Source organism: Bombus vosnesenskii, unplaced genomic scaffold (assembly GCF_011952255.1).
Source record: "Bombus vosnesenskii isolate JDL3184/JDL3185 unplaced genomic scaffold, Bvos_JDL3184-5_v1.1 scf7180000013276, whole genome shotgun sequence".
NCBI classification, from domain to species: domain Eukaryota; kingdom Metazoa; phylum Arthropoda; class Insecta; order Hymenoptera; family Apidae; genus Bombus; species Bombus vosnesenskii.
Window position 1 is genome coordinate 176,512 of NW_022882934.1, and position 21,040 is coordinate 197,551.

The window sequence follows — 21,040 nt, forward strand, 5'->3', positions numbered from 1 at the left end:
AAAGGATTGATCCTTCACGGAATTATGGCCCCCAATTTATCTTTCCCTTGTCATTCATTTTTTTTTTCCTTCGTGTGTCATAACCATCTAGCTCGATTCGTTCCCTATTCGTTACTCGCTTTTTTCTGAAATCGCTTCGAGCCGAAGAAACAGCTATCTTTTTCCTTGAACATTGCACGACATCTCCTTTTTGTTTCTCCTTTAACCGAGTCCAATTTTCTCCGACTCATCTGACTTATTCCTTCTGCGTCTTCCTGAATGGTTTTCCTCGCCTTTAATCCTGTTTCTCGTTTTCCGTGATCTTCCACCTCCTCTTGGAAATATCTTTCTCTAGCTTCTCCCTTCGTTTCCTTTAACTCGGCCTTGATTTAACTTCATCTCTTGTAGTTGTTAGTTATGTGGCTTTATATCTTATTTTAGTTGGCGCGTTCTTTATTTTTCTTACTTTTAGTTTAGATTTTTATGGCGGAGCGCTACACGTGCGTGCAATCAATTTATCGGTATATCGGCGGATTTTATGTTCGAATTGTGAGAGTAGGCGAACGTGAGGTTTGAATGGCGGGTAGACATAATCTTTTCAATGTAATATTCATTTTTATGTTGGAATATTACTAGCACGTTTGTTGCGCAATAATTGACGATATCATCAATTCTTGGTAAATTGACAAGTTCACGTGAAATATCATAATCAGGTATTTCGAATCAAATCTGTTCCATTTGTTTATTAATACCGACGATTAGTGACTTTAACCAATTTTTACTGTTTTAATATTAACTTGATCGTGCAAAAGGGACCGGAAAGTATAAATAACTAAGATCTAGGAATAGCTGAAACAAAAAGGAACGGAGAATGCTGCACCCTATTGTAATATTCCAGAATCAACGCTCCGAGCTCTCGAGTTCTGTGACGATAACCATAAAGATGGAAATTTATTTGTAAGAGTAGTAGAACTCTCCAGTTTCTGCTTAAGTTCACTAGTGTGCGCGACAAAGATGATAGAATTTATGACCTGTTCAACTGTATTAAAGTAGTAGAATCCTTCTTGGTCCTAAGATAGTAGAATAAGCCCTTTCTATGACACCATAGATGTTATAGTTCAAGCCCTATTTAACATTCTAGTAGAATCCAGTTTAGTAGAATTCGTTTGTCTTACTTGTCTTCTAAATAAAAAATTCAATGTTTTACTTCTCTCTGCTACTATTTATTCAACTCCTGAAAATCAAATTGGCACTTTATCCAAGATACATTGGAAACTCAATCGGAACCATTTTCGGCTACCAGAGAGTTGAATCGTAAACTACCCTGTCTGTGTAGAACATAGTCATTTTTATCGAATGATAATATGAATATTTGGAAGCTACTCTTGTTACGATTTCCACTACATTCGAGCTATCATTTTTACATTTTTGCATAAAGGGGATATCTTATTCAATTTATTTTTTCAATACCTTTATTCAATTTACTTTTTCTTTTGAAAATTGTTACATGTACTCCTCGTTATTTTTATCCATTTCTTTATCCTAAATCCCTATTTCTCTTTTTCCTATATTTTACCTATATTTTATTTCCTTTTTATTCCACTCATTCCGATATCTTCTTCCCCTTTGTATTCCCTCCTTTTCTTTTTTAACCGAGTAATCAATTCATTCTTCGTTTCCTCCCTTTTTACACGAATCTCCCCGTGATCCGCTTTTTTCATTTTTTCCCCTGTCACTTCGCTTCCCTATACCTTTTTCTGCATTCTTAACCCACTTATATCCTTCACGTTCTCTCCTCCTCTTTGCTACTAAATATTCCGTTCTTACACCCTGTTCTCTTCTTTTTATCATCAACCTCTCAAAATATTCCCTTACAAACTTTCCCCTCGTTCTTTTTTACGTCGTTCTCGTTCCTATTCCGTCACTCTTATTCGTAAAACCATCGTCAGGATGTATTGGCTTGGCAACTAAGTGATTGCGGATTTTGTCATTAGATGGTATTGACAATATCAGCAATCACTTAGTTGCCAACCTAATATTACGCTTTAATAGACATCGAATTATCCAAGTTCAATAAGAATTGGATTTTGCCATTGTTGCAGTACTATTACCTTTGAAAGGCTGTTGCAATGCGTTATAGCTAGAGCAGACGTCTATATAGATTCAAACTTTTGCGAATAAAACTGAAGAGAGACCGAGCAGAGAATTCTTTCGTCTATTTAATATCATAACAAGTACTTTACTTTGGATATTTGACAATAATAATGATTTATTTGATTTCGAAGCCAAGAAATGCGACTTGGTTACAATTTTTCCAATCTTCCTCATCCTAAGAGTCTACGCCAGAAGTTTTTCGTATTCTTAAACTATTATTTCCCACAGTTCACCGCTAACCGTCTGTTTATGACACCTTTTTAATCTTTAGTATTTCTTCCACCATTTTTAACATTTTTTCTCTCCCTGTTCTTTCTATTTTGTTTAATCTGATGCAATCTTTTATCCTTTAGAATCTTTTCCACGCTTTGTACTCCTGCGGGATCTTCCATCACACGTTTCACGTTTCTCTCACAGATCTTACACGTTCTCCCCTTTTTCGAACTACAATATCTGCCTGTTCTATGTTTCCACGCTTCACTATAGCTTTCTAATGCGTTTGATGCTTCCTGGATATTTTTCATATTTTGCATTTTACATATTTTAGCATTTTACGTGATTTCTCTGTATGTTTGCATCTTGAAATTGTCATGTATTAGGTTGTCCGGAAAGTGTCTTTCTTTCGCAAACGTGTTTTTTACAACAATGCATACAAACGTGAAACCAAGTCAGTGAAATGTTTTGGTGATTATCTCAACAGAACAAAATGTAATTCGACAAAATAATATAAAACAAAAAACATTGTGCGTCTTTATTTATTATTTCCTCATAAAACGAAAGAAACTTTTCGGACAACCTAATATATCATAGCGCGCCCACCATTGGCATTTTTCACCATACAAACATTATTCCGTTTCTTCAACAACGTTCATAAAATTTGCATAAAATATTATACAGTTTAATTACGAATAACCGTAAAGAATATAAACCTGAAGAGCAAGCTCAAGGACTGATACTACGCGATTTCCTTTCGTATCGTAACATCATAGAACGCCTATGTGTATTTCATGGAGAAAACTGGAAGGATCTGTTTTCCTCTGGCGTTCTCCGGAGAATCGAGCGAAGCATATTGCGGATAGAGAGTATCGATCTGTCGATGGAGGCTCGTTGCGTCCTTCTTGTTCGCGTGTGCGAGCACGGTCACGCAGAAGCTCACGTTGTTGCGGCAAGATCCTCTTAAAAACGGACGGTAAACTGCTTCTCGATTTTTCAATCCAGCCACCGGTTGAAATTCTTTTCATCTTGCTCGATCGTGAGGACGTTCTTTCACGTGGACGACGACAAGTCTAGCTCCGGCAAGCGTTATTTATTACTATGATATTATAGATTTCTTCTCATACAGGTACGGTTCTATATTTGTGAAAAAATTGTTTGACGATGAAATATCTGCGACGATTGAGCTGCAGTTCGATGCGTTTAAATATCGAGGAATAATTTATGTGTTTCGTCGTTAATAATAATCGTGATTGGTGTAACAGGATAAATCAATTATTGTAATAATTGAGTATTTGCATACTTTCTTCTACATCGTCTTCCTTTATTTTTCCCCCTTTGACATTTATCATTATGATTATTGTATATTATAGTACGTATACCTACTATCGTTTTCTGCTTTTATTTTTTTAAATAATACTTCAGTTTTTGTTATGAATCATTAATGAACAACAAACATTTTCTTTCCACTAGTTTACTTTATTCGCTCGTATTTCGATACGTATAGAACTCGAGTAATGGAAATGGAGCAATATAAATAGAATATTCGTATATTCCATTATACTATTTATACATTTTAATGCAAATGGAGAATTTGATAAATACCATTCCGATTACCAAACAATACTAATTACATGAAAACTTGTATCAACGATGTCCCTGTCCAGTCATTGGAAGTACGTAAACTGCTTCTAATTACTCGCTAATGTAACTCCAAACGATTCTGTTTCACAGCCGTCTAATTAACTGGCAATTCCGTTTGATTAGTAAACCAAAATTTCAAACTTTCTTATTTTTGATAAAAATTTCGAAACGCTGAAAAATCGAATCGCTGTTATTCCACTGAAAAGCTACTTTTCCTCTAAATTCTTTCGAAAGCAGACCTAATAGAATTTCCTTTCTCCATGCTCTCCCGATTACTAGGAAAATATGAGAAATCCTATAAAGCGCATCTCGTAGTACCTACAGGGGAATAAATCCGTGCAAGTTTCGAACGAGCGCGGGAATTTCAAATGAGAACGGCCTGAACTTCGTATTCTCTATGGTTAACCACATTCCAGGACAAACGGAGAGCATATTAATTGGTAATTAACCGAGCGGATCGCTAATTAGAAAGTCCGATAATCGAGGGAAGGAGCAGAGAAACTCTCTGCTTCCGGTCTACGTGCCTCGTGAATGCGAGTCTGCACGCGTTCCGTGTTCTATCGTAATAGGAAGACCTTCAAGAACTTGGAATCTGCTCGATATCGTGCTAAATTTCAATTGGTACGATAATAGAACGAAATTAGATAGTAAAATAATCATTGATATTATATAGGGTGGGCTGAAATTTTTAAAGAACATTTTTCTCGAAATTTTGTTGGAGAAACGTATTTTTGAAAATTGTGCAGCCTCGTGATAAAATGAAACGAGCACAGAATGATATTACCAGGAGGAATTATCGAAATAATTATTTTTCTTGATATTTCTATTGAAAGAAGAAATCTCTCTCTCTCTCTCTTTTCTTGTCTCTAAGAAAAATTATTAAAATAAATTATTATTTTTCTTGCGCAGGAAATAATCCAAGGGAAAAGATTCTACGCTATTTGTTACATTTCCATCCATTCGGCGCGATAGCGATTTATGGAAGCGTTCGAAAACCTCAAGGATACGGAATTCATCCGATACAATTCAAAATTTCAATTGGAGCGGAGGATAAAATAATAATTCTTGTTTTATTGTATGAAATGAAAGTTTTCAATGAAATAAAAGAACAGTCTCACGTAATGAATAAATATTGTATCCAATCGTTTGTATCATTATTAAAATTATTATTTTATCTCGAATAAGAAGTTTTAATCGCGTAAATTGATATTATCAAATGCCATTTTTTTTTTTCGTTAATATTTCTATTTAACGCGATAACGATCTACGGAGGCGTTTGTGCGAAGTTCGAGAGAGAACGAGAGTATCGTAATGAATTTTCAAACTTACCTCGATACTGAAATAACCCCTGTCTACATAATCGCCGAGGAAGAGATACTTCGTCGTGGAGGGTGGCCCGCCCACCTCGAACAACTTCATCAGGTCATAGAACTGTCCGTGAATGTCACCGCACACTGAAGCAGAAGGAAAAAGAAATTATTCAGACCGTTTTCTTATTATTAATAAAGACTATCTAGAGATCAACCGAGTTTTTAACATAATTTTCATTTATTATTTAAAATGTTTCTCTTTTATTATCGAGCTGGTTTAAAAGGAAACTGAAGAATACCAATTTAAACAATTATGTAAAACATACATTTTCTTCGGGCTAATTAATTGCCAGTTTATTACGAAATCGTCAACCAATCCAAACTTACATTTTTTAACGACTTAATCTGGTTTTTCGCCATTCTATTTTCTCTCGATATTCTTACGCGTCCTTCTATGAAATCAAGCAAAATATAGTAATTCAGGAAATGATCTATATTGAGTAAATTGTCATCGCACTATTTTGATCGATCAAACGCCCCTGTTCGTTATCCCCGAGAGAGCATTCGAAAAATAATGAGATCGTTCGACTTTCTTTTAATTAATTTTATAGGTACAGGAATTCGGTATAAATATTTTAGCGAGCTTTTTACGTATTTATAGCAAGTAACTGGCAAGTTTCGAACGTCAGAGAGCGCGAGGAGAGACTTGAGATTAGGATGCAGAGACAGAACGAATATCAAATATGTATTGAGAATATCTGCATAATTTATTTATACGGAAAATCCTTGTACATCCGCATTGCATCTATCTGTACTCCGTTTATAGAAATAACTTAAGGTTTAATTAAATGAACTTCTGTCCATTGACTCTACTTGTCTAAACGTAAATGTACTTTATCTTCCAAACACAATTAACTCTAACCAAACTTTGATATCGTGTTCGAATTTTATTACTGTGCTTGGCAATATATTTAAAAATCATTTCATCGCGTCCATTTCTACGTTCATTTACGTCCGTAAAACCATTCCTTATTTCCACGTTTCCAAAAATATTGCCACCTTCCGAAATCTCAATAATTCTACCGCTCTCTCATCGCCGCTCTAACCAGAAGACCTCAACCTTTATCTTCGTCGAAACACAATTAATTCCAAGAAACTGCTCTCTGCAGCAGAAACTAAATTAGAATGATCGTCTGAACAGCTCGGAACCGAAATGGTAGACGAATTGCCTGGAAGAACCAACGCGATTCTCTCTCTCTCTCTCTCTGGGGAAATTCAAGGTCGATTCGCGAAATTACCTAGCACGATTAATCGAGCACGATTAATGCCCGAGCAACGTCAAACACGCGTACACGAATTTACTTCGGAGATTAGGTAAACTTGTTTGCGAATGTTTCCACAGTGAAATTACGATGGTTGCAGAGGAGAGAGAAGAGAGAGAGAGAGGTACACAGCGCTAGGGGAAACTTTCCAACCGATGTTACTTGGCAAACTCCATACACACGGAGACGTACGTAACTGGAGGCAAGTTATTTTCCGACGTTTACAACTCGTTCAAAAGGAAACATTTGCCACGTATACGCCACGGATTTGATGGTAAGCTGGCCAACACGGGGCCTGAACAGGAATTTTTACCACGGTTCTTTGATCCACAATCACGGATGAAGTCTTGGTTTTCTTGGAGGATGAAGCGCGGAGACGTGACTCGGCGAAATATGCTTCTGTAAAGCTGGGATTTCTATCTGTTTCACTTGGAAGAATGAGGAAATCCGTTGCGCAGATCGAGGAATTGAGTTCTAATGCGTATTCTAGGGAAGGTAAGAGTGGAAATATTATGCGGTAGCAGCGGAGGATGATGTTTTTCAAGTGGAATTTTGGAGAAAAGGTTGTGGTGGCTTCGAAGAAGAAACGTAAAATTTCCGTCTTTTGGATATTTACAGGTAGATATCTTGGAGAGTATAATTCTATTCTGATATAATTATAAAATGGAAATATTTATATATTATACGCATGTACATGTTTCTAGCTATCCAATTTTTATCAATTTTTCGTAGTTTTTTTTTTTTTTTTTAGAAAAGATCAAAGTCTTATTTAGTAAGAGGTTCCTACGTTAGTCTAATAAACCTGGGAATAATAATAGCCTACTATAAATAGGCTGACTAATGACAATATAATAGTACAATAAATATATGGTTTTACAGTGTCAAATTAAATGTTATCCTCAAAAATCGAGATTCTTTGTTTCCTGTAATATAGGTACATAATGCTGTCTCTACAGCGCAGTAGTCTCGAGGATTCAAAAAGGGGTGAAAGCATGAGCATGTGTATAATCATAAGCAATGTATAGAGTATCGTCTTATGAGATTTCATATGAAACAGAAACTAGAAGTACCTACTGATTCGAACGATTGATTTAAGTGACATACGATAGAACTCCGTTTATGTGTATGGACAAGTTAGTTCGTATAATCAAGTCGTTCATATAATAAGAATTCACATACTACTTTCTACCATCTATAACTTTTCGTTCAGTTAATAAAAGTTCATGTTCGTACAAGATCATTTCAAATTTGCTGTAAAATACATAATAGCGTTGCAAACTTGTATCGGCTGCGAAACGCGTGTCTTATTGTTAGTCGTTCGTGTAAGTGAGCTGACAATCGGCGACATGTGGAATAATACTTAAAGACTTCTAAAATTTCGTCTATACAAACGACGTTCCAGTGTACCGATCTGTCCAACTCTAAATCTCGAAATCCTTAGCATCATAACAAATCTACCTTACATGTGCCATAAGATAAGACCCAAGATGATTAATTAAACCGTAACTCCCCATTAATCATGCAAAGTTCGATTTTCCCAACAGATACATTAATAACAAAATTCTTCGATAAAGATTGCGTACCTTCGTATTCAAACCGTTTTCGCGTGATAAGCGCGCAAGGAATTACAATGGAAATCGAAGTAGATTCAGATAGAAGCCTTATCGAGGTGATGGGAGAAAAAAGAGGAGCGAGGTAAATTAACGAGAGTACGTAGGGAGCATCGCGCGATTACCATAATCCCGAGCGGTTTCGCGAGCAATTTCCATCGGTCGTCGGTCGCCCGGTGGACCGCTTACTATAGCGATAATAAGGCCAAAGGCGCGGCCGCGGCAACTAACGAAGCGTAAATCCATACGATCAAGCTTTGGGAAAACCGCTTTGATCTCTCCTTGCATAAGCTCAGAGCGGACTGCTGTTGCGTTTTCCACTGTATATGGAGATAATCCGCAGAGAACATCGTCGAGGAAAATCGGGAATAAAAAGCTGGCGATCTCTCTCTCTTTCAATGCTGTTGGCTTTTTGTATGGTAAGTACAGTAGTAATTTTGATTCTTGGTTCTCTGATCTGCGAGTGTGTACGGGGTTAAGAACGAATTATAGATATCTTATTTCTGAAATATGTACAATTGAAAGAGGGTCGTGATTGGGGTAGTTGATGTGCGAAATTGTACCCTGTAATGTTATGGTTTATGGTATTTTAAATCATAGGAAATTTATACCTTTTTGATATATAAAATTATTCATTCGGATATTTTATTTCTGCAAATTTGTTTCTACCAATATAATAGTACGAAGTTTGCAAAGTTGTTCTCGAAATGAATGCTCTATTTCAACAGAGATTATTACGATATAGATAGTTTTTAAAATATGTGATTTTAGTATTCAATATAATTTTACTATCTTTTATATATTCCACGTTTCGTACGAATAAAATATTTAAAAAGAAAAAGAAAAAAGATGTCTAAGAAATGACGAAGACAACAGAATGAAGCCAAAATATGATTGGGAATCGCGTCTCAGTCGACTAACTTACGTTCTATCCACTAAAAATGAAAATGTTATAACATTACAACAAACGTATAACAAACGTGTGTGTTCAAACATATAATGGATATCGTCCAGCGATAAATCTCGCCTTGTTACCAGAACGTGGTGGAAACGGAAGGGACAGACACGCACTACGGCGTGTGTGTTCAATGTTAAAAGCGTCAAGATTACACGGGTCTCGAGTTCTGTTTCCCTTCCGTGCGATTTATGCGAATTCGACGCGGCCATTCCGTTTCCCAGGATATACCGAGACGATATTGGTTGGCTTAAGCATCGCTGCCCGTATAGTTCTCTACTGCGTAATTCAGCAACAAGTGGCAACTTTCCTTCGGCTTTTATTAGGCCGCCTTCGAAGGGTCTGTGTTCAATGTCTGACCACACACGTGCCTATACTACTCAACCGCTTTACCACACTCGAAATGGGGAAAAGCTGTTGAAGTAATCCGTGAGGGATGGTTTGTGGTATCTTAAGGGCTTTGGAGAGGAACGCAGTTTGCTAGAAATTGGTTAGAAAGAAACGAGATTAACGTTTTACGATACTTGTGTAATTTTTTCTGGTTATTGCATTTTTTTCTTTTAATATATTTATGTCTTGTTAATAGTGGGAAGATTTATAGATTTAAGAACTGGCTTCCTTTTCTCTCTCTCTCTTTTTTTTTATTAGAAGGATGATATTTTAAGATATTCCTCAGGTGAACTTCAAAATTCAAGACTTATTTATTTAATTTATTAAAGACATTATCTTTAAATTTCAATTACGAGAAACTGTTGTCTATCTGGAATCGATTTATCACACAGTTATCGAGAATTTGTTAACAAAACTTAATGCATTTTAACACGGTGACATACGGAGGATTTGAAAAGAGAGGGTTTTTACCTTTTTTCTGATACAGGAAAGCTACATTCAAGAACCGTACTAAAATTGGCACAAGATTACATCGAAATGTCATACAAAGAATTAAATACTAATAAAAAAGGATGCTTACATTGGATATTGCAATTATCTGTATTAACATTTAACCTTTTGAAATAAACATAAAATAAATAAATCAAAATTATTATTTCCACGATATCGTATCACCCTTACGTCTATCAACATTTATTAACAAATTCCAGTTTGGCTAACATTTCGCCGAGAATTGTCTTAAAGGAAATACAGGCGACGATGCGTTACGACAATGGTTTTTAATCAACAACACGCGTATCGTTTAACTCTTATTTGAACAGTAGACATTTTAATTTATGATATTTAAATTTCCACGTTTTGCATGTATATATTTGCAAAATGGTTAAGAACCATCGCGTTACGCATTAGACGTCAGACTTAATTTTTACGTTATGGTAAAAAAGCTGGTCGCAATCTTCTCCTCGATGTAAATTTGAAAACCGAGACAGTTCGTGTGAACAACTGTTATAAAACTTATAACTTCGAGCGTTTTATACTTCAACGAGGAATACTGTTTATCGTCGGAGGAAATAGTGATTTTAATACGACCGAGACACGGGCAAGATTTATGTATACGATGATGCAGTAAACTCGCGCGACACGTTGGCAGAAAAGCGGCGCACATTCACAACTTTCTAAGCAATATGTTACCAGTGGAAAGCGATCCGCCGTTTAAGATGTCGCGAATACTAACAACTTCCCCGCCTTGCCACAACGTTTATCGACAAGAATTTATCGGTGACATTCATACGTCACTCTTCGTGTTGTTTCTCAAACGACTAAAAAGCTGCGCAATTCACGTCGAAACTTCCCCCGAACGACAATTCGAGAACTTCGCCTGGTCTGATTTTACTACCACCAGTTCCCTAGACGATCCTCCACGTTTATAAAGGAACGCAAAAGCGATCCGGATAATTTCTTACGAAAAGCGGAAAGAGCAACTGTGAAATATTCTACTTCTCTAATGCCAATAACTGGTTCTATCCTTCGATTCCGTTATTGAATACCTTCGATTCAATGGATTTCCGAAGATTTAGAATTCGTTGAATGGAAATGAAAAATCCTTTTAATGTCCCGAGAATAATAAACGTAAGATGCATTGAGAATATTTGATGTTCCTAGAAACTAAATCGGTTAACTCTATCTTTCCTAGACGTCTCAATTGTATTTGTTATTCAAATAAACGGTTAATACGTAAAAAAAAGCAAAATGACACGAATATTTATGCACCTACGATGAATTTAAAATTGCAAAAATATATAAAATTCATAAAATAGCGGCTATCACGATACTTAGGCGAAAGAAATAAATGTTATAGGTCTCATTTTCTCAAAATCTGCATGAAACTTGGCGGCCTAATTATCGCAGTACGCGCGTTAAACGCTCAACAGAAGGTTCATTTTCTATCGTTCGAACAACTTCATAATCCGATTTGTTACTGCGAATCTAACGCGATTCATCGTCAATTCGTTGTCGTCAATTTTCTTACAGCCCCCAAAGTGTCCCCGTTCGCGTTGATTATTTTCAGCTCTTCACGGGGTAGCTTCCCTATAAGCGAAAAACTAATAAAAGGAACGTAGAGAGAGGTGTTGCAAATACCGAGAGAGATCGGTATCTCGTTACGTTCGAAAGCAAGTTGTCGCAATCAGCGCTCCAACGAGAAAAAAAAAGAAAAAAGAGAGAGAGAGAGAGAGAATAGAGATGGAGAAGGCGGAGAGCAGAGTGGAACCCCCTTAACTTGTCGGAGGTTCGTTACTCCGGTTGGCTCGCGACCCCGTTTTAATTAAGACGCACTCACGTGCGAGCGATCGCGTGCGATACGGTGTCTCACTTCTGCGTTAGTCACGAAAGCACGCGTGCACGCACGCGAATCTCGGCTCTGCTAGGTCGACGCCGAGTTTCCGCTACTGGATATTTATTCCTTGGATATTTGTTTCTTTCGTTCCTTCCTCGTGTTGTTTCGTGATAATCGGCGGTATTTTATTGATTTATTTATTTATTTACGATCAGAGGTACTTTGTGCGAGGATTTATGTAAGAATCCTTTGGCGTGATATCTGAAAGTTTCTTCATCCCCGAGGAATTCGTTGTAGAAATTGTGAATTACAATGTGCTGCAAGCTTCCGCTATTAGACAGTTATTTCTCATCTTGTCGTTCTTTTTTACTCTGTTTCCTGATAATTACAGGTGTTTTATCAGAGAAGTAGGCATTTGCTGAGAAACACTTTGCGCGAGGAATCGCGTGAGAATCCCTCAGCACGATGTCTGAGACTTTCTTTGTTTTTGAGAAATTCGTTGTAGAAATTGTGAATTACAATGCGCTGCAAGCTTCCGCTATTTTATTAATTATTTTTACATCTTGACAGTTATTTTTCATCCTGTCGTTCTTTTTTATATTGTGTAAGGATAGCTAGAGACGTTTTATTGGAGAAACATACGTACTTGGTCAGAAGTACTTTGTGCGAGGAATTGCGTGAGGAACCTTCAGTACGATCTCTGAGAGATTCTTCATCTTTGAAAAATGTGTCGTACAGATTGTATTTAGAGATCTTTCTATTTATTAGAAACATTTGAAAGGTAATAGAAATAGTGGAATGACTGATAGAATGCGTAAAGAAAGAGTAAAACATAAGCGAACTTGGTCGTTCATGTTCAAGCTCTATTTTTTCATTGTCCTACGCTTTTAGAAAAAAAAGGAAGAAGAAGGTGCTAACAACGCTATTTCATCGAAATTCAACAAACCTCGTGTCCATCAAATTTTCAAATCCCATTTGTAAATTCGTATTTCACTCTTTCTCGGCGTAACTCTACAATTCTTTGAATCTCATCTAAAATTCCAACCGAATAACATTTAATATTCGCGCTATCGCGTTTTACCAATCTAAGTTGCATTTTACTATCAAACCTAGCCATTTCTTATCTCTCAAAAGACTATCTCCCATGACCAAGCGAAACATAAATCACTCGCTGCAATTTTCACGGTGTTTTCCCCTTGGACACGTCCTCCTGAATTATTCAAGCCTCTATAAATACCTGAAATAGAATTTTCTTTCCACTCTTCTGAAACGCGTGTGTGGCGAAAACGAAAATCTCACGCAGACGTGTCTAAACGCAATTTTCTCGAAAATATCATTTTCCACCTGGCTTACATGATATTTTAAGACGTTCTTGATCGATTGATCCTAAAAATTTGTACACGTACATCAATTATAGATTGGAAAATTAATTTAAAATTCTTGTCTTTTTTATTTTTTTTTTTTTAATTCACCAAAGTATGTTTCGACATTGTAGCGCAGCTAGAGCCGCGTTGCACGTCTCGCTAGAGCAAACGATGTTATTCACAGGTATACGTATGAAATTTGAAGGTAGTTGCACGCTCGAGGGGAAACGTTTGACATGCGCGCCTCTCCAACTACCCTCAGGTCGAGAATCGCTATATCGAACTGTTAACTTTCTTGATAAAATTTACTCCTATCGACAGACAGAATTGAAAGGCTAGTTTCAACGAGTAAGTTTCGATTTCGTCGATCGTCACGAGACAACCGATGAGTTCTCTCTGGAAACTTGGAAACTAGGCTAAAGAATCACTCTCTCAATCACTATCGCAAAATTATCGTAATATTCCTTCCACTTTATTTGTTCTTATTTTAAATTAATATAACATAATATAAGACTCTTATGTCCAAAGATAAGAAACTTTATATTCGCTTCGAAAGGACAGATTTTTCTATTTTCTTAGATAATTTAATTATACTTCATACTGAGTCTACCTACGACTGATAGCAGTGGAAATTCTACTACCACGTTGAACAAAAATTAATAGAAAAGCTACAAAATACGTATAAGAAAGAGAATATTGCAATAAACAATTTGTAACGATTATTACTACCAATTCTATCATAACTACCGTCTATATAAAAAAAGATTAGTCAAAGTTTGCAACGATTTTACATCGCGTTTTTTTTCTAACTCAATTTGTAATTGTAATTATAATTGTCGCGAAGCTTACTGGTGCGTGAATGCTGTCATTCTTTTTCAAATTTATCCGTGTTCAATGGAAAAGCGTTCGATCTTCGATTACTCGTTTCAACCTAAACCTACGAACTGAAACGTCACGGGAATCGTGTCTCTTAATTTCATTTCGTTACCCCTTTTCAAGTATTGACAGCTTCCAGTAGCTCGCTCGAAGTTCGCCGTATCAAAAACCTGTCCAGGAAACGGAAGTTGTTTTCTTCTGAATAAGCCGGTGACGACATTTTTCCTGGTAATCCATCGATTTAATTAATCCATCGTTTCATTAGACTTGTCAACGTCATATATTTTTCACATTTTTTGAATTTATATTTTTCAGTCGTACACTCGATGCAACGTAAGAGGATTAAAAATTGTCTCTCGTACCCCAGAGCAGCAAAATACCTCGAGTAGCTGGGTTTTACGTTTCACCGCGAGTAACATCCGTTTCCGGAACGCGGATCAGAGACGGAAGATGAAGAGGAAAGGGGTGCGGTGGTACGTGAGGAAAATGCGAGAGGACGCACGAGAAACTCTTCGAGCAACGGTCATTGTGCTTAGAAGTTGCTTAAGCTAATTGTGACAGTCACCCTGGGAATTTCTCTTGGAGGGACTAATAGGGGGGCAGAGTGGCTCTTCACGATGCTATCGTGCTCGAGGCTGATTAAGTGCGCCGTGGACCGAAGCTGGAAGACGATAATTTGCATCTGGATTATATCGCCGCACCGATATCCATAAACCAGGCCATTGAGTGATCGAAGCGACTCTCAAGCTCTACGAGTTCTCTATAAGCTTGTGTGCTTTTATTTCGCCGATTTATCCCGCACGCGTGATGTGAATGAAACGATTTATGAATAGGATATACGTTCAAGCTATACGCTACGTATATGGAGGGGTAATTAAATAACGTTCTTTTTAATTATACTTGCTTTAAACCTGAGAAATGCTAGCTACCATTAGATCTCATATTCGAAAGTGTAAATTGTAACTATGAATATTAATTGGCTATGAATTTATAATACAGTTTGAAAAAATGGTTTTCATTGCGATTGATTTTCAATTGCTTTTCGACTACTTGGACTTTGGCACAGTAGTTTCTTCGATTTGTACAAAACGTTTCTAACAGCGATTCAACAATAATTGATTTTCTTTCTGTTAATTTAAAAAAAAAAAAGGAACGAATGTCTTTGCGTATCATCAGCCTCTCAACGAACACGCTACAGTCTATCAAAATACCGCTAATTTCTAATTTCAATTTTCAATGACGACAATTCTTTTTCTTAACTTTCGAAAAATTAATGTCTTTCCATTTCAGCACACGTTCCGCTCGACAGAGTCAGTTTCCTGGTTAAAGTGATACAACGCGAACAACGACGATTCCAGCGTGAACGTATCGCGAAATGGACTCGACGGATATACAGGTTAACTGCGCTATCGTGACCTGGATGTTTAGAGCATTGCGTTGCACCATTACGCTGCTACGTGTCCGGAATTCGTTCGCACAAACGCGTTCCAACGCTAGAAGCACATGAACGAAACAGAGACATCATGGGATAAAGAGACAGATGTCGTGAAGCTGCGTCTTCGCTGAACCAACAACGAGGAGATTCTCGTTAACGTTCTTTCTCATAATCTGTAATATTTCTTGAAAAAGTGGCTCAATGTTGTTTCCCGTTTTTTTTTTCACGTTTTGCTCTTAAGTAAAAAAAATCGCTACTTGTCATGTATTTTTGTTTCCGGCGGTGAATCAGAAATTTTGTAACACTGAAGTCACATTCATTTTGTTAAATCTCTTTTTGGTTGAACAATATTTCCATCAGAAATATCGACTATCACGTTTCAGGTATTAGATATTACAGCGTTAGGATCTTCACGAAATTTCATAGATTTTTACCTAATTTCATAAATTTCATATATATGTTACTTTTATTCGCTTACTTGCTAAATCGATTAACAAAATAAAAATAAAAATATAGAGAAAATCGGTGAAATAAATATATATTGTAGGATAAACATAAACCAAGCGCTTTGTTTCGATCATTGACGACGAATCGCAATTATTGCTAGGATAAGTGCGGACTAGGTCTGATTATGGTCTGAGGCGACGCTTGTTCTTGGAAAATGAATTCTTCGTCGTTAGACGAAGGTAGAACGGGCAGGAACTTAGGAGGAGGAGTCTTAACGTCGAGTCGGTGAAATGGAAATTTCGGCCGAAGAATTCGGTAGGGGACCGTAATTTCTTTGCACAGAGTAAATTAATTAGGTCTTCGTTGATTCTTGCCTCGAAGCGACTACGGTTTAACGAGACTCGAGTGGAATGTTCTCGTTCGAAGGTTCGCGATTACGATGAAGTGGAAGAGTGGATTGGGGTGCTGTTGTGATTCGCGGAATTTCTGATTTCATAGACGTGATTTTTTCGACTTCGTTCTAAGTTTGTGACGGATGATCGGTGAACTGAAATTACTTTCCTTATAGAATTTTCTTACTCGGAAATAAAATCGACGAATTGATAAAATAGCATGCAATCAATTGTAGACTAAGCGGTTCTGTTCACAGTCATTGCATTAAATCGATTTTTAATAAAAAAATCCACGTTAACGACGAGATTGCTTCGCAAGATGATTTCATGAATTACTACATGCAGGCGTGCGCTAAAGGCAATCAATTTTTATTCTCTAACGACACTTTCTTTAGAAATACGTTCCTACGAATTTATAGTTTGTGAAGAAAATTCAGCAGATATTTGACGATAGAAAATTCATTGCTCTAAAATAAAACAAAAAGCCCAAGAAAAATAACAATAGCGCCATTTATCGACGTTTGTAAAATCTCGGGAAACTGAAGAAAGTGGCGCAAACAATTGTCAGCAGGTTGATCCGCGATAAAACTCCACCAACAGAATTTATCTTCCCTCCTTTTTCTCGCGTTTTAATCCGTCCTCGTTTAAAGGCTGGCCGCACAGTCGGTCGTTTAAAGCCGGCCATTCGTATCAATTATTCGCATGTCGGGTGATTAACGAGTTCAGCCGTGCAATTTGTAAGCACGCTCGCAACCGGCCTAATGATAATAAAGCAGAAAAAAGGCGAAAGCGATGACTCGCTTGCCGGTCAGACGCTATCGATCTCACGGACACTCGGCTCAACGATGTTTCGATGAATGAAAAACCGCCTGCAACGTTTTATATTATCTTCGTCGCTTCTTTCATTCGTGCTTTTTCCCTCCTTTTTTCGGTTAGGTACATATTTGCGCCGCGTTTTACGAGATCGCGCGTGTCAAGACTAGAATTTTCCGGCAATTTAATACAGTTACGTTTTATTGACATACGTGTAATTTTGTGTGCTACACTGAATTATCCGCGTGGTAGTGACACACTACAGGGTGGTTGGTAACTGGTGGTACAAGCGGAAAGGGGGTGATTCTACGCGAAAAAAGAAGTCGAAAATATAGAATAACAATTTTTCGTTTGAGGCTTTGTTTTCGAGAAAATCGACTTTGAATTTTCGTTCGGTACGCGTGCACTTTATCATGCCTCGTTATAACGGATCTCACTGTAGATCGTTGTCTCGATGGAAAAATTAAAAAAAATTTTATTGGTAAAAATTTTATGAGTATGAGTATGCGTGGCAGTATGTGCGTGCGCAGCGTCTCGTAAAACAGAAGAATACAACTGTTCCGTACGCATGGTGGTAAAGAAGATGCTGAGACAAAAAGAGTATGCAATGTGCATCTACGAATATCTTGTAAATCACACATTAAATAAATTTGAAACTATTTTAATATCATTTCCACGTATAATGTGAGTGTTTCCATACATTTATTTCAGCGACTCAGATGCACAGTTCTGAACATGTTTTAAACAGCGAAGAAGAGGGCGAATGTATTACGACGAATAACAAAATAAATAGGATATTTAATTATTATTAAGCAAAGTTAGTCAGGAGTGAAAATAACGATTGAACTTTCCAAGTATCTTCTCGTTATTTTTTATCGGGTTTCTGTAGCTGAAAAACTGCAAGATAAGGCGTTGGTCCTGTTGAAATTTCGAACCAACTTCGAAATTTAAACGAAGAGTCTGAAGATTTGTCTAGTAACGCGATGCGAAGTGAGTGGAAAACTTGGAATAGAAGTAAGTCCCGTACAGTTATATTTTAGAGAAGAGTTCTCTCATATTTTTCATAATTCAAAAAACTACCCTAAATAAAAGATCGTGCCAAACTTGAACTTTTCCAAAAGGATCTTCACGAAAACTTGAACAAAAGGGTCTCGAAAATATATTCCAATAAAACTGAATCCGGATATTTTAAAGATACCAGGTTCCTTAGAAAACACTCCATGCGTGTTCCATCATGTAAAAACTACCCTACAAAGGCAACTGGATGAAATTCAACGCGAGAACGGTATACATCAACGACACTCAGGAAGCCGACCAACTCACTAGAAAACAGCCAGATGATTATTTAAAACACTACAAGAGAGCCAGCTTGCTTCGTGGCAGAGAAAATTTTTCGCGCCTACCAGCCTCTACATTGTGCATATACATGTACATGTACACGGCATCGTATTTTCTTTCCAGGGACATTACTTACCATCGTCGCTGAACGAGAAATGGAGAGAACAAGAGAGAGAAAGAATAGAAGAGGGACGAGGGTTTATATGTATACCGCTATGGAGCGGTGTAAACATACCGGAGCGGATCGATTTATGCGGCTAAGTAAGTGCATTTTTATGCACCGTTTCACAGCCGAGACGAGCAGCCTTGCAGCGAGCCACTTCGTTTAACGAACGACCTATATAGAACGCTGCTTCCCCTTTGAAACCTCCTATACCACGCCACTTTGTCCATTTACTCCATACGTTTCGCGTGTGAAGTCACAAATTCTACGCCTTTTTACTCCTCATCGTCGAACCAACTACTTTAAGCCCCAAATTAGAACTGAAACTCGGATAGTCTTCGAATTTACGCGAGAATCGTGAATAGCTGGTTCGTTTCCATTTTTATTTAAATGCGCAGTATGTACGACGTAAATTCGACAGTATGTAAATTTCCTATTATCACGTGAAATTTAGTTGGAAAAAGTGTCACGGCTACTCGAAGATTTTAAACTATTCTCCATACTTGTATAATCATCAACGAACGCAAAGTCGACGATGACCGATGCTATTTTCTGCGAGTCGATGAACATCCGGACGATTATGCTATTTGGTAGTGGCACTCACAAATAGTCTGGATATATTTATGTAGTATCGGGAAGAAGGGCCCAAGAAACGTCGAGCTAACTACAGACAATGTCGCGAGAGCCGAGGCGCTGTCGGCTCCATCAATGCATTACCGGGTCCTTCAGGTAAATAGGTAAATAGCCGAAAAGACCTTCGTGACCCTGGCTACGAGCGTTTGTAAAACACGTGTGCGGTGGGCCCAGCAATAGACAATAGAGCGCTACAACGGCCCGAGAGGCAGTCGAAAAGCAGAGTGTGAGTCGAGGAGCCGAGTGCGAGTTGAGCGGAGACAGAGGTTGCGAGTGGCGTTGCCAAGAGAGTGTGGATTGCGCTGTTTTCTGTGCGTTTGGCGTGAATAGTTCAGGTTGAACAACAATCGTCTTTTTCTGTCTGATTAACATCTCTATTGTCCACTCTTTGTAAACACATTATATCACGATATTACATTTATGTAAATTTATATCTTTATGAACGTAGCTGAAAGAACAGGCCCTAGTGTACCATACTTTACATATTTTATATATTTTTCTATATTGCGTGCATTCTGCGAACTTCTGCCACGTTGAAATTCCCATAAATGCATAAAATTCAGCAGTCGACTTCTAAAAGTTCCTCGTAAATGGCAGAAACCTGTTCTTCGCGACAACAAATACAGGTAAAAAGGATACATCTACGGGTCACATACTTTCCGAACACGCCTTGAATATACTTAGATTCTATCAAAACTTCGGTATTCCAATGTAATCTTATTTCGTCGAATCTTAATAAACCTCAGACTAGCACAGGTTCCACAGCTTCGATTTAAGAAGACAAAAAGAAGTTCAATATTCTCGACGATAGAAACCCTGTGGAGAATATTGAGGCGTCATGTGGACCTTATTACACGTGCAATTAAGATCTCTGGACGAGCAAGGAGCAGACGACCGACATCTTCTATAGTCTGATATAGAGGGATTCGGTTGTTCAAGTCGCAATGGAACTTGGGATATTTGATTTTCTTAGGGACGAAACCAGGTAGAGAGGAATCTTGCGCCTTGGACACAGCTCCAGATTCGCTGTTCGCCGCGGGTTCATTGTTCGCGTGCCTCGAAATCCGGGTCGATCATCGCCGGAAACCGCATCCTTGTCGTGGGATGCTGGCTCACTCACGTACACACGTCTAATTCTTTCATACACGTGTTGCTCCCGCAGGATTTCTCTTCCCCCATCTTTAATCTTCTTTCTCCTTTCTTACTGTTAGCGATCATCGCTAACGCCGTTTGTGTCACAGCTGCGTTATTTAGTTTAGAACAGGAGGACTTCTTCAACTGTCGCCCGTTTATTATAGGGTCGTGAAAATTTTCCAATTTGCCACGCACCGGTGAGATGAAACGTCTCAATCGTATGTCATTAAAGAATCACAAAGACTTCGTTGAGTTATCGATCGACGTAAGCGTGAAACATCAGCTTTTTAAGAAATAGTTCAAACGGTCTTTTGCTTGGAATTAGAGCAGAGTTTGCGAAAAATTCTAAAATGACCTCAGACAGGCTCATGACATTTCACACCACACATCAATTGCAAAATCGCGACTGTAGATTCAGATATCGAGCGACCTCGAAATACTGAAGATTGACGATGCTCTGTTAAGTGGAAGTTACAACATGTCTTATCAACATGTATATCTCGAGTTTGTCCTAATACTAAGTGATAATAAAT

General features: G+C 37.6%; 1 protein-coding gene across 9 annotated transcripts in view; it reads right to left on the reverse strand.

The window, feature by feature from the left end:
- Positions 1 to 21,040, reverse strand: part of LOC117231917 (serine/threonine-protein phosphatase 2B catalytic subunit 3-like) — a 151,301-nt gene that overhangs the window by 82,283 nt on the left and 47,978 nt on the right. For all 9 annotated transcript variants that reach the window (XM_033490873.1, XM_033490872.1, XM_033490881.1 and 6 more), the window contains exon 3: positions 5,320 to 5,444. In XM_033490873.1, coding sequence (XP_033346764.1) covers positions 5,320 to 5,444 — 125 coding nt within the window. The remainder of the gene's footprint in view (positions 1 to 5,319; positions 5,445 to 21,040) is intronic.